Source organism: Amphiprion ocellaris, chromosome 2, assembly GCF_022539595.1.
Source record: "Amphiprion ocellaris isolate individual 3 ecotype Okinawa chromosome 2, ASM2253959v1, whole genome shotgun sequence".
In the NCBI taxonomy this organism is placed as follows: Eukaryota; Metazoa; Chordata; class Actinopteri; family Pomacentridae; genus Amphiprion; species Amphiprion ocellaris.
In genome coordinates this window covers 267,964-283,388 of record NC_072767.1, presented here as the reverse complement: position 1 = coordinate 283,388, position 15,425 = coordinate 267,964, and the positions used below count along the sequence as shown (strand labels likewise).

Genomic DNA, 15,425 nt, shown 5'->3' with positions numbered 1-15,425 from the left:
ATATATATATAGAGAGAAAGAGTTTTTTGCTGCGTATCTGTAGATTTTAATTGAAAAATGCTCCTTCTCCTTTCTCTTCTCAACAGGTCACCTTTCACTCATAGTGGTGGCCCTCTACTGGCCCATCTAGGCACTGTTGTTATATTATATACTCTTATTTACTGTTATACCCAACATCTCCTCACATATACCTCCTGTGACCTTCAGAGCATCAAAATCAACACAAAGTTTCACTTTATTTAATTTATCTGCACATACATATTACACAGCTTCTTACAAGTCTTTCAGTCATAAATAAAAGCTGCATTGGAGACTCAATAATGAAAAAAATCTGCTAAAGAAAGGATTAAATGAGAACATGTGTTTATTCAATATCTATTCTCCTCATTGCTTCCATCTCAGGGTGCATCAGTTAGAGCAGCTACTGTAAATCCTCCGCCACTTTCATCTCTACGTGCCACCTCAGGGGTGATAAAAGTATCCCTGGTGAATGTACGAGTGCTGTACATCTCTCACACTTCTGTCAGATTCAGAGTGGAACAGATTAGCAGTCTGAGTTAGAGGCCAGTGCAAACAGTCGTATTTGCACTACAGACGTTTTGCATGATGAGAATTTAGTTTATACTCCTATCGAGAGCAGGGAGCGTAACAGTAGAGTGTGTTTCCATTTCTAAGAAAAAAAATAGAAAATTTAAAGAAGATAAAATCACAGGCATGAGCTAGGAGGCTTTTTTGTTCAGGTGGAAGATGATATGGGAAGAGCGTGATGGATGTGAAAAAGAGATGAATTATTAGGTGAAATGAATTTTAACACACAAACACATACTTCCACACAACCACTCCGTCTGCATTAAACATAACAGCAGATCAAACTGGATCACTCTCATAAACAAGCAAAGGTGTTTTGCTTAGATGAAGCTGCAAGATTTATGACTGCTTTGAGTTTTTTTGTGGAAATAACTTCACATTTTATGTCCGCTGCATAATCTGAACTCCGACGAAGCGCTGTGGGTATGATCTGATATTGACCGAGCTGATTCGAGTAACTCACCTTGAAATTCATTGAGATCTAAAAGCTGCCAATCCTCTGGCAGATCAGCTAATTAAATGTAGCAGTAATATCAGTAATATGCGAGTATCAGGGCTAACACTGAAGGCTAACGGGCTAACAGCTTTCTACAGAGCCTCTAAAGGGGAGGCAGCCTGATGGAAGTGCACCTCCAGGGCGTTTAAATGCAGCCATCAGGTGAGAGAGTCTTATTCTGTCATGTTTCAGTCTCATCAGAGGGCTGTTTCTGACCTGAGAAAGCTGCTAACGGCCTGTTGTCTCCACAGGTGAGCAACTCTCAGCTCTCTCATTACAGGAAAGTCCATAATTCACAAGTGTTATTGCGAACTGCCAAAACGTACTGCTGCTAGCCACCACACTGTACCAGCAGCATTAATCCCCAGTTATTTCATATCATCAGCCCTGACTGTAATGTGCATTTTCTCGACTTTTCGCCCACACTGCAGCAGCAAATTATGATTAACCTCTAAAAATCGTGGACAAAAATGCTTTACTGAACTTTCACACACTAAGTCCTTTATGTTAATCTGTCACTTTAATGTCTGAATGAACACTCCGCTCACTTTTTCGTATAACTTACTTGGTTGGACTTTAGTAACACTTTTATATCCTTTTGAAGTCTGAACCGCACCAGTCACATTAACAACAAGGACAAGCAATGGTATTTCGAGCACCAATATTCATCCAAAAACATACTAAAGCTGTGCAAAAGACACTGTTTGTGTAAAAACAAATCACAACACACCTTTCTCATTCAGTTTGCTGCACAATTTCACTATTTGGGTGCAAACTGAAAGTTCCATAAAAATAAAATGTCACTGCAATAAAAACAGACACTGACAGCTTGGATTAATGATACTCACTAATAATTAATATAATTTGAGTTTTTCTTCTCCTGCAGGATGTTAACAGGAGCTAAAGTTAAGTAAGTTGCTTCCAGCTGTATGTATTATTTTTTCCTCAGAGTGCATTAAATACCTGCAGAATCAAAAAGCAGCAGAATCCATCTGAGAATCTCCAACGCAAGCGAGATTCGCACATTTGAAACAACTGAACATCGCTGCTCAGTGACTTCAATAATTACTTAGAATATTAATTACCCCTGACAACATCACAAAATCAGATTTTTCCTCATTCACTTTGCTCTATATTGATAATTACAGACACTAAGAGTTTAGATTAAAGCATCTCACCAACAACCAGTGTAATCAGGTTTGTTTGTTTTTTCTATGAGATGTTAACAAGAACTGAAATTTGTTGCTTCCAGCTGGTTGTAGGAGTTTTTTTTCTGAGTTTATTAAATACCTGCAGCATCAAACAGCAGCAGAATCCATTTGAGCATCTACAAAGCAAGAGGCTTGTGCACATTTGTGGACATGAAGCAACAGAAAAACAGCACTAGTAATTTTATTAAATACTTTTAATGTATCTAACATAGAGACAGGCTTATTTCAGGGTCTAACAGCGAGTCATACTGTGTACTTTTTCATTTAAGACAAGTGAGCTGTCAGACAGAGTCACAGTTTATCAGCAGCAGGTAAAGTATTTGTCATATAGTGGTCGTCTTCAGGTGTTTCTGTGGTAGATATGACTTACGCAGGAACATTAACATAAAAGCAGCCTGTCTGGATAACAGAATATCATCATTTTAATGGACCGATGAAGCAGCAATGTTTTGTATCCCATGTCTAAAAGAGGCCTAAGACTTTCCTCAACACTTCCACATTTAAGAGGGCAAACCATAATCCGTGCCTCTCTGCAGCACATCTGATTCTCACTCTTTATTAGTGAAACTTAACCCCAATCGAAGCTCACACTCCTGTGAAGCTGCAGTCTAATAAATATACTGTACCGCCACATACAATATACAGCAGGCCAACCAAATTACAAGGCAAGCACAGGTTGCCTAGTAACAGTGTCTCCAGAAAGCTTTGTTGCAACTTGGTTTGCATCCAAAAAAGATAGATGGATGCTCCAAGAATATAGATGCTGTCATGTTTGCACACGCATGCACGCAAACATATGTAGTCACTTCCCCACACATGAATATACATACCGGCGTGACTGACACTCCTGAGATGATTCGGAGGCTGTTTTCTGCTTGACTTAGTATGCAAAACAAAAACACAGGGCCGTGCTTTAAAAACAATGAGCCTATCTAACATCTGGCAACATTTTAGAGTGCCAAGAAATATTGCCTCTTCAATTATTGGCGTAGTAACACAGAGGGAGTAAGGAAATATGTCATTCAATGTGAAATGTTTGCCAAATGGACTAACTGTTTGCTTTAAATAAGCTGGTGGGGATCTGTGGAGCTTGACAGCTATACGGGCATATTGGGAGACATTTAACCTTCCTAACAGTTGACAGGATAAACGTTTGACAAGCTGAAAGTGACAACAGCGATATAGAAAATAAAAGGGAGTGGATGAGTGTGTGTATTTGTGTGTCCAGGCCTTTGCAAGTTTTGTCCTGCATGTGTTTTTGCTTTTTTTTTTCTGAGAGTGCTCCGAGCGGCCGTGATTGGCGTGTCCTCTACGCTTGATTGATTTGAAAATATAGACAAGATGTCACCCATATGAAAGCTTCCAATTTCTAAGCCTTCATCTCAAAACTTCACAGAGATGCCGGCACCATCAAAATCAGAGCAGGAGTTTGTAGCTACCAGTGGTTCAGAAGTAGAAAAGCAAAGCGACACCTCGCTAAAGGCAGCCTGCTACTTCTATGAAATCCTCTCCCTTTGTATTCTCCTCTTGTCTCTTTTTTTGTCCCTTTCTGTCTGACTTTGTCTCTTTACTTGTCTCTTTCTCTGTTTGTCATTCACTTTCTGCCTTTGTCTCGTGTTTCAGTCTCTCTATTCCTCTTTGCTGCACATCTCTCTTTATTCTGCAGGGCTGTGATGAGACGCTCTGGAAGTTAACTTGTCCCACAGCTCGCTGTGAAAGGAATGACCTTGATGTAGCTCACATACGGTTTTCAGTTTGCCGTGTTGTTTCCAGCGTGCCACTCTTTGCATATTCCTGTGTGTGTGTGTGTGTGTGTGTGTGTGTGTGTGTGTGTGTGTGTGTGTGTGTGTGTGTGTGTGTGTGTGTGTGTGTGTGTGTGTGTGTGTGTGTGTGTGTGTGTGCTTCTGTGTTTCTGTAATCACTGAATTGTAAAAACTACGTGTGAGTGCATTATCATATGCAGAGAGCTTCTCTGTTTTTTTTCTTCTTCCTCATCCCACGCAGTGATAATTCTGTTTGGGAACGACGGCACTGTACCACGTCAAGAGATGGGCAGGGGAGAGGCACAGGGAGGTACCATTTAGATAAAACAAATTGCCAGCTGCCGAGCAGGAGCAGTCACCGTTCAGATAAAAACCAAAGGGACCGTGAGCATTAGTGAGCTTTTTTTTTTTGCATTGTGGTACCTAAAGGAGGTGAAGCCCCTTTTCTCAGCCGCCACTCCATGCTTTTCTTCTTTCTTTTTTTCCCCCATAACAAGTCACAGAGCCATTTTCTCTGGCCTATAACTATAATGCTGTGATGGGACAAGCAGCAGTAATTAAAATCAATAGCCAGGACTTTTCCAGTCTCCGGCAAGGTCACACACTGCCCAGTAGAGAGAAAGACAAGGAGAAACAGAGTGGAGTGGGACTGCATGGATGGGCAGAGCCAAACAGGGAAATATGTAAAGAGGTGAGGTGTCATCTTATTTTAATTAACCTGCACCTCGGAGGGCTGGCAACACAGTAATGCACCAGTGTGACTATGTATGTGTGTGTTGTGTGAGCGTACATGCGTCTGGAAGTGTGTCACGCCGTCTATTTTGTCCTTGATGGCCAGTTTTGTTCACCGTACTTCAAACCGACGTGGGCATGCAGTCTTAATAATAGCATTCAGCTTCTGTTGAGGGATAAAATAAAAGGCTTTGCTCTAGTTTTTTTTCCAAGATTGACCATTTTTCTTCTGCTCCTTTGTCCAGCTTTGCAGGCTGTAAGACGACCCCGGTGAGCTGGCTCCAGTTGGCAGCCTGGGTGTGGTATAGCTAGCCACTAGCTGCATTAGTATTCTGCTGAGATAGCCACATGCAGAGACATTTTCCTCTCTCCTCCTCTGAAGGAATAATCAGCCTTGCCTTTCTCTCCTTTCTCCCCCTTCTGCCTGAAAGAGGCTCAGTGATTTAGCTTTTTTTGTTTCACCAGATACCTGCAGGGACATCTTCAGGAGTTTGAAAATGTGTGTCCGTGTGTTCACTGTGTGTTTCTGTGTGAGACCTTTTTTGCCAAACCTGATTTATCAGGTTTCTGAGCAAACACACAAAACTCTCATGTGTCTCCTCCCTGTCCTCTCTCTTCAGGGGGGAGAGAAGTTCACTCTGTCAGAGTTAACGCAGAGCAGTCTGTCCTGTTTGTTGATTATAAGGTCCTGTTCCTATCACAGCCCTGATAGCATCTTCATCTGATCTGTTGCCAGAGTCGCTAGCTCACTAGCCAGCCCCGCCGTCACACAGCCGCTACGCTGTTAGCCGCCACCTCTTCCCGTATATCTCCGCATCAGTCCCAGATCTGCCATCGCCCTGCTCTCTCATCTTCTCCTTATCTCCTTATTCCACCTTTCTCCCAGCTCCCACCACCCCAAACCCACCAATCACTCATCACCCTCATCTTTCTCTTGCTTTTATCCTCCACTCTCTGAGCGTCTGCCAGAGCTCCTATGGCAGCACTGTTGTTGCCCATGCTTGGTCTTCTTCACGTAAACTGCCAAGGCGGAGTCAGTGAGTGACAGGACAAGACAAGAGAGATTTGGAGAAAGACAGAAAAAAATGGAAGGTGGAGAGAGGAAGAGACAAGCGAGGCGAATACAGTCACACCTGCATGTTCACCAGACGAGGGAAAAGAGGAAGACAGACAGACAAAGAGTGTGAAAAGAAAACATGTTGAGTAAGCAGAGAAGTTCTGTGGACTGCAGCAGTCCTGTCCTGGACCCCATTGATCGTCCACGAGGTGCATGGATCAGTCAGCTTTATTTAGCTCTGTGCTAACATGCAACACATAGTAAAGAAGACACAATACTCAACACTCAGCACCTCACTTCTGCTTACCTGCTTCTCACTCCGTTTAATTATCTGTAGTTGATCACACAGTCACACTACAACTTTGTCATGAATAAAACATGACTGTTACGTTCATCAACTAAAGTTTACACATGCTTGTAAAAAAAAAACCATGTATATCATGGCCGTCTGCAGTTTTCAATAATTCTTGTAACTCCTGTAATTTTCTATGACGGAATGATGAAACTCATGTCCATTTCACAAAAAGAAAAACAATCATACACTTTAGTTATTTCATGGATTTATTGTAGGTCTGATAGAAATATGATAAGTGACATGGGTGATAAATGACATTATTGTTGCTCTTGACAAGAAACAGCACTGTGCATCACTTTTTATTGATCTGTCGAAAGCGTTTGACACTGTTGACCATGATATTTTAAAACCTAGACTTCTTCATTCAGGACTCTCGGAGCACGCAGTTGCTTGGTTTGCAAACTACCTCAGTAATAGGACTCAGTGCATTAAATATGACGGTCTGTGCTCTGAATATGTTAATGTCCACAAGGGGGTGCCACAGGGCTCTGTATTAGGTCCCCTTTTATTCATTATTTGTATAAGTGATCTGGGTATAAATGGGTCAGATGCTAATTTGCACTTTTATGCTGATGACACAGTTATTTACTGCTGTGGATCAACTCTTGTTCAGGCTGTTGAATCCCTGCAGAAAGCTTTTGTTGCTGTCCAGCACTCATTACTCCACCTGAAACTTGTCCTCAATGCAGACAAGACTAAGCTAATGTTGTTCTCGAACTCTAGGAAGTGTCCACGAATGATTCCCTCAGTGTCCACACTAGAGGGAAATGAAATAGAGGTGGTTCAGGTGTATAAATACCTGGGTGTTTGGATTGATGACTCCCTCACTTTCAAGCCACGTGGAAAATCTTGTAAAGAAGCTGAGGCTAAAACTTGGTTTTTATTTTCGAAACAAGTTGTGTTTTTCTTTTAGTGTAAAAAAGTGGCTTGTCGCTGCAACGTTTTTGTCTGTGTTGGATTATGGAGATCTTTTGTATATGAATGCTTCTGCTCAAAGTCTTCGAATGGTTGACACTGTTTACCACGCCTCGTTGAGGTTTATTACGAACTGTAAAATGTCAACACATTTCATTTTCATTTCATTTTTCATTTATTTATTTATTTTTAAAATGGGACAATTCGTATTGACGTACATTTTCATGTAAATACGATACATTGTAGCCATACAGCTAATTTCCATCTCAAGTCCCATTGGCAGATCAAAGTTAGAGAACATCATAAGAACATAACTGAACAAAAACAAATATATATATATATATATATATATATATATATGTATACATATATATATATATATATATATATATATATATATATATATATATATATATATAAAAATAAGAAAACGATAACACTTAGTGGACATAACAGACAAAAGCTGAGATATCAAGGCAGCTACCAACCACTAATTAATTAACATTTACACATGATTATATTGCAAATATCTCTTTGTTGCTATTGCACATTTTCCTCTACATTATTGCACATTGTCATACTACACTTATCCCTCTGTCACTATAACATAAGGGTCCGCTATATATATCCCTCTGACACTGTTACATTTAATTGTATTGCACATTTCCCATTGCCACTATTGCACATAATAATATTGCACATTTCTCTTATTCACTATTGCAGATATCCCCGTCTACATAACATATAATTACCCCATGCATGTCCCATCTAACACTGTTGCACATATCCCATTATCACCGTCGCTCATAATCCTTAAACACTATTAAACATGGCTATATTGCCTGAAGTCCACATCTACACATTTAAAACAAATTACATAGAGTCTTCAGGGACGAGCCCAATCAATGGCGAACAAATTTACACAGTATTATGATCATAGATCTGATTTTCCAATAGCCATGCTTTGAGATGTTTAGTAAATGAGGTGAGGTGTGGTTGTTCACGAATGGCACTTGGTGTAGTATTCCAGGTTTGTGATGCACGAAAAGAGAAAACTGACTGCCCAAGAGCACTTTTCCTAAAAGGTACAACACAGTTACCTCTAGAGCCTGCTCTGGTTGATCTGCTGGAATTTTTCTTTCCAAATTCTTGTAGCGGAGGGGGAGCTTGGCCATGAAAAATTTTGTAAAGCAGAACAGAATCAGCGTATTTTATAATGTTATCCAAGTTTAATTGCTCGTATTTCTTAAGAATATGACAATAATGATACATTTTTGTTTTTTTATCTAGAACCTTTCGCACATCACTGCGAGTTATACTCTCGGGTGGGATGGCCAGCTCTAGCCACCAGAAGGACCCATCATTGGTGTATTTTCATATACAAGGCAATACTTGGACTTCTGCCTACCTACATTTGCTCCTTAATGGCACAGAAAAGTTGTGATCTTCACTCGCTCTGCTCACAAGATCATCTGTTGCTTTCAGTTCCATATGTTTGTACTGAGCTGGGTAAAAAGGCTTTTGTTTATTCTGCACCTTCTGCCTGGAAAATGTTGCAGAAAGACTTCAAATTAGCTGAGTTAATCTCATTGAGTGCCTTTAAATCAAAACTGCGAGTACTTGAGGCCATTTCCACAACTTGCACGTATTTTTTATAACTTGCTTGTAAACTTATTATTATTATTATTGTTTTTTTCCTCTGTATTTTAATCGTTTTAACTGTGTAATTTCATAACTGTGTTTTGTATTTGCTGCTGCCTATCTTGGCCAGGACTCCCTTGAAAAAGAGATTCTTAATCTCAACGGGATCTCTCCTGGTTAAGTAAAGGTTAAATTAAAAAAATAAATAAATAAATGACAAAAGCTGCTGGATCAAAATATAAGAGCTAATATTTTCACCTCAGTTAGACGCTTTTGTTGGCTGTCCACAAGCTTCTGATTGAATCTTTGACAACTCTTCTTGACAGAATTTGTGCAGTTCAACTAAATTTGTTGGCCTTTTGACACAAACTTTTTTCCTCATCACAGTCCTCAGGTTCTTGTTAAAGTCAGGACTTTGGGAAGACCAATTCTACAATTTCATTTAGCAGACACTTTTATCCAAAGTGACATACATCTGAGAGTAGATACAACACAAGACCAGCCTAAAACCTCTACTGTGGCCTGATTTAGCCATTCCTTTACTACTTTTGATGAGTATTTGGGCTCTATGTCTTGTTTGAACACCCAGTTGTGTCCAAGACCCAACAATATGGCTGACGATTTCAGATTTCTTCAATATTCCATTCAATTTGTGTAAAGCACCAGTCTCACTTCCAGCAAAACACCCCCAGATCAGAATACTGCCACCACCATGCTTGATCGTGGGTTTGCTGTTCTAAGGTTCTTGGCAGTAGGTTATATCTTGCATTTTCTTCCTGATTGTGCCAGTGACACAACTCCACCATGTGATTTATACTTACAGTTTTTTGCACAGTTCATTTAGGGACCTGTAGCTAATTTGAAATGGCTCCAAGTGACTTCCCAGACTTTGTGAATCTGTTGAGTGTATCTAATGGGCCCTATTTCAATCGTCTTTGGAGGAGTCACCAGCTGTAGTCAACCATTATCACTCACAAGAGGTTAAAAGGCCATGTCACTAAGAAAAGTGGATTTACACAACTTTCTACACACCAAAACTGATTATTCAGGTTGCTATATGTATATTTTTATAGGAATAATTGGAACTCAAGACTACCATGACATGCATGGTCTTTACAAATGTATGTTAATCTTTGTTCTTATCTGTATCTTCCAGATCCATAACTTTTCTCTCAGTCCCATTTTCTGCCTTTCACACAGACGATTCATACATAATAGCGTCATAATCTCTTGCAGTTACAAATACAAAATAAATGGAAAGCTGAAAAGACCATTTAGCCACGCTTGGTAATCACAGACAAACTGTAATGAGGTCAAAAGAGGAGGTATTGTCCTTTTGGAAAGCAAATTAATGACATCTAAGTCAACTGATCTTAATTTTGATGCTTACCTTTCATTCTCCACTTACGCTACCAAAGTGGCATTCAGGTTGATTATCATTTTCTGTGATGGATCACACCTGCTGATTTTAACACAAATCATTTTTGTTGTTTGCCTGCTTTGGTTGACCCTTACAGTTTAGAAGGGCCACTAAATAGTTTGTATTTGCATTAACAAAAGTCTTATAAAATGCCAAATGACCTTGGAAATACACTGTGATTATGCAAGTCTGAAAGAAATCTCAAGTAATTAAATCAGTTTGCCTTTCAATTTATCAAGTTAGTAGATGATTTGTCTGTTCTTCTAATTGAACTGGTCACATTCATTTTCATTCTATCCATGACATATTGTCATTTTTGTGGATTTTCCTTAAATGAAAAATGGTGAGTGCAGTATTTAAATGACAAATGCTGAATCACAAAGTGCTTTTTAATAATCACAAATGACTCCCTTTGAATTTAATCACTCCTGCCTCTTCATTCAGATTTTTTTAAGGAATTCATCAGAGAATGGTGGAGTTTGTGCATAAACAAAAAATACATAGAATTTTGGTTTCTTTGGTTTAACTCTGCAGATGTCCCTGCAGATGATTAGCAGGTGGCATCGCCTTCATTCCCTCAGTGCTTGTTCTGCTCCACCAGCTGAACTCAACATCTCTGGAAGAAGGCAACCTGACATATTGATGCAACTTCTGCGTTGTGATTTCTCAGTTCTCTGTATAACTCATGTGCCTCTGTTTCCTCGTCTATCTTTATACTTTCTGAACTTTCTTCCCTCTCTGGCAAACTTCAGTCTTCCCATTGTTCCTCATGTCTCTGCCTGATGCAGTCAGAAACCTTTTAGTCTTAATGTTCTTAAATTGAAGACCTGTCCTGTAAATGACCTCTCTAACTTCCCTATAATGTGTTTGTCTGTTGCAGGCAGAGGCTTCCAGCCAAGAACGTGTATTACTACCGTTGCCCTGACCACCGACGCAACTATGTCATGTCTTTCGCCTTCTGCTTTGACCGGGAGGACGACGTATACCAGTTCGCCTACTGCTACCCCTACACCTACTCCAGACTGCAGCATTACCTGGCCAGCTTGGAGCGCAGGAACCTGCCTTACCTGCAGAGGGAACAACTGGGACTCAGTGTGGTGAGTTGGGAGGTGAAAAGTGTTGTGAGCAGGTGGAGAGGGAAGTGTGTGAGGGGTGGTAATGGTTACGGCTGGAGCAGAGAAGTCGAATGGTGGCGAAGATTAGAGGTGGAAGGGCTATAAGGCTCAGTGTGTGTGTGTGTGTGTGTGTGTGTGTGTGTGTGTGTGTGTGTGTGTGTGTGTGTGTGTGTGTGTGTGTGTGTGTGTGTGTGTGTGTGTCTACCCCTACACCTACTCCAGACTGCAGCATTACCTGGCCAGCTTGGAGCGCAGGAACCTGCCTTACCTGCAGAGGGAACAACTGGGACTCAGTGTGGTGAGTTGGGAGGTGAAAAGTGTTGTGAGCAGGTGGAGAGGGAAGTGTGTGAGGGGTGGTAATGGTTACGGCTGGAGCAGAGAAGTCGAATGGTGGCGAAGATTAGAGGTGGAAGGGCTATAAGGCTCAGTGTGTGTGTGTGTGTGTGTGTGTGTGTGTGTGTGTGTGTGTGTGTGCGCGTGTGTGTGTGTGGCTGTGTGTGTGTTCAGATTAAGGAGACCCAGATTGGTAACTTAGGTGTGCCTGCCGGTCATAACTTCAGCCTCTCATGTTATTATTAGGATTGTTGCACTCTGAGATGACGGACTGTAAGCCTCTGGGTGTGTGTGCGTGTGTGTGTGTGTGTGTGTGTGTGTGTGTGTGTGTGTGTGTGTGTGTGTGTGTGTTTGTGTGTGTGTGTGTGTAAATGACTGTGTGTAATCAGCAGAGCTCTCACCTCGGCAGTAGAAGCTAGTGTATCATACACACTGCCTCCAGTCTTGTCTGCTCTTATCAAATAATTGTAGGAGAAAAACTCATTAGAAATGCTTGAGAGATTACGACTTTTTCTTCTGTCCTCCGACATTTGTCAGGGAATGCTTGCTGCAAGGGGGGCACTGTGAAAGTACAGGTATTTGGAAGGAGCACCTGACTGTAAAATGCAGAGAGGAAACCGTGGCATGTAACGGCTGGTAAAAAATCAGGAGAAATACCTCTATCAATAAAGGACCTGATGACCTACAATAGTAATAACTAGGGACGTCCCTGTCAAAGTTTTGTTTTTGCTGTGATCTAAATCATTTATTATTTTTTATCTGCTGATATCCAGTACCATATTCCAAGATAATACACACTTCAGGTATTGTATATTAGCTATCGTACCTACTTGTGCCACCAGGTGGAGCCTCTTACTGTCTAACACTATAGCGACCAGAGGAGAGCATTGTGGAGGTGTGGCTAGTAAAGAGCACCATGATAGAGTCTTCTGTGAGGCTTAATGACCTCCGGCCAGCACACTCACATTAGATCAAACTGGGGTTGAGTACAACTCATTTCTTTATCTCAGTGGCTTTCATATTTGTATCATTGTTATGCAGCTTTGAATTTATTTGAGCAATTAATCAACTACTGATTGATGTAACTGCACATGTGTAGTAAAATAATAAACCTAATAACAAATGTTGCTTAGGTTTTTGCCGATACCAGTCAGTTAAGGATTTCCTGGGTTGCCACCATCAAAGGATTGGGCTTCAGACATTACTAGTAATAACGCTATTGAATTGAGTGTTTTGGATTTTAATTGTTTTAAAACTAGGTTCTTCAGGCATGATTCAGTAGTGAAAAGAAGAGTGGAACCCTTAGGATTTCTGCTTTGGTTAATTTGGCGACACCTGTGGTTAGTGGTTGTCACAGCAAATGCTTCTTGTTTTATCATCGTGTGAAATAACATAAGCCAGGTCAACAAGACCCACTCGCATTCTGCACAAGACTATAGTAACTCATTCGACTCCTCCCTCCCAGAAGGGCAGAATAATAAAATGGGGGTGGTCTCCTTTTTTTCTCCAGGACTGAGAAGCCTTGAGCCCCATTGTCTGTGTAGTCATCTTCACCAGAAACACAGCTGCTCTTCAATATCTTATGTATCTTATTCTATTCTTTTGAGATTCATTTGAGTTTTGATGCCTTTCATGATCGGTGGTTGTTAAAAGTGCTATGCAAATAAAGCTGGATTGGACTGGATTGGAACAAGTTGGGCTGCAAACATGCCTTTAGCAGCAGAGCAAGGGTTGGAAGTGTTTAATGTGTGGCAACCTAACAGGGTGCAAAGAAAAGAGTTATGCTAGTAATGTGAAACATGATAGTGATGAAACTCACACTGGTTTTCCCGATTGTAATACTAATATTTGTTATGCACAAAAGCTTAATAATAATAATAATAATCATATAATATAAAGATGTATTAATTGTCATCTGCACCTATTTAACTTCTCAGGTATCTTGTGAATGTTGCGGCTATCCATATCCAGCTTTTAATTTACCATAAGAGTCAACACCATACAGTTTAACTTTAAAGGAACGCAGTGACTGTAAGGCAGTGCAATTCTGAATCATTTGTCATTTAAATGATATTATTTATTGCATATGTGCACCCTTTAAAAATACACCAGCTGCTGTAGAAGTGGAGAGGAAACAACGGGTTACGACAGGATTGCTGTTTCATATAGTTATTCAAACTGAAATGAAAAAGCCAGTTAAATATCAAATGAAATAAGTATATGCCATCGTAAATATATAAATAAGTCAATAATCTGTCAGCAGCAACAAATGAGACGGCATCAGTGAATATCACTGACTGCTCAAAGGTCAGCATTCAGTAAAGGGAGGTTTGTTGCTTATGGAGTAAATCATTTAAAATGGATACAGGGTAAATGGATAAGTGTCATTAAAATACACAGAGTATTGGCAATAAAACAGCCATTTCAGCATCACGGCTTTGAAAATAATAATGCAACTAAGACGTATTATATCGGATTGATGTGAGGTGACACGAGCGACACACATCTCACTCAAAGCTGAACTCAAAAGTTGCCACTCTGATCTTTTATAGCTATTTATTGTGCCATTTAGTTATTTCCTCACTTAGTTCATAACAATATTCATTTATTTCGCTGACATATTTAGCCATATCAGTTTCTGTTAAATGGTATTTTGTAGTTTTAACTATACTGAGAACTCCTGTTTTTGAGCATCTGCACATCGTTCCATAGCTGAACCTCTCTTTGTGTACCTGAATGTTGCCTGCTTCTGCCAAAGGACTCAATAATAGAAGTCTGTTTTGCCCTGGCAGCGTCTTTGTTTGCAGCTTCAGTTTACGGTGACTATGACAGGCAGAAGGATGAGTTGTTCTCATCAACTAGGTATTATTTAGAGTAGATCTACTGTATCCCCTGTTTGTGGTAAAATTCATATTTACCCCAAATAACTGAGTTTAGATATTGATCTGTTAATTTAGGAGTTGATCCTAGACCAGAAATATTAGGATTGGAAGTACAGATACAGGTACACCATTGAAAAACAGTTGATTACCTCGAGGTTTTCAAAGACCACACTAAGCAAGTGCAGCTTCATTGTGACTGTTTCTTGTTGAAATTAAAGTAAAAAAAGGTAAGAAATGGCACATCATATCACATCATCACCAATCTCAAAACTTCTGTGTTGAATACCCAGCATTTTCTCCGGTTGCTTCAAAGGAAAACACATCCAAAAGTTAACCGATTGAAGACAATTAATGTGAAGGAGAGATCAGTTTCAGCGTTCTCAGCTACGTGAAGGTTCGCTAGGGTCTACATGATCTGAAAACTCAGCTGTAAGCGGTGCAAAATTCGCCCAAATTTGTGGTTGGTAGTAGTGTGCATTAGGGATTGACCAATCAGCATCCTGGACGATTATTTGTATCTTATTATTGGTATTGATTTTTCCAACTATCTGTGCAATTTGTTTATTTTCACCAACTCTCAAACAGCATCCCATCCACATCACAGTCTGGTTGGTAATATCCAGCCAACACTGAATGCTACTGTAGTGCAGAGCTGTTTTAGCAGATGTTGTTGAAGCTGTAAGGAACACTGCAGTCTAACACAAGTATGCCCAGTTTACCCCATTTTTATAAAGAAAAATGACTGAAAAATTCACTTGCAGCTGGAACTTAATTTGCAGACTGTGCTAGGCTAAGCTATCACTAAAAGACTTGTTGTCAGGCATGTGGCTAATGCTACCTGGAGTACCTCGAACATATTTTTAAAGTGAGATTAACTTTAACAATCTGTTCTAACTGACAGACACATCTTTTTAGCG

General features: G+C 40.2%; 1 protein-coding gene across 1 annotated transcript in view; it reads left to right on the top strand.

Annotated features, from left to right (window-relative positions):
• agbl4 (AGBL carboxypeptidase 4) overlaps window positions 1–15,425 on the top strand; it is a 439,604-nt gene that overhangs the window by 213,029 nt on the left and 211,150 nt on the right. Inside the window, exon 5 of the mRNA XM_055015739.1 lies at window positions 11,059–11,275. Coding sequence (XP_054871714.1) covers window positions 11,059–11,275 — 217 coding nt within the window. The remainder of the gene's footprint in view (window positions 1–11,058; window positions 11,276–15,425) is intronic.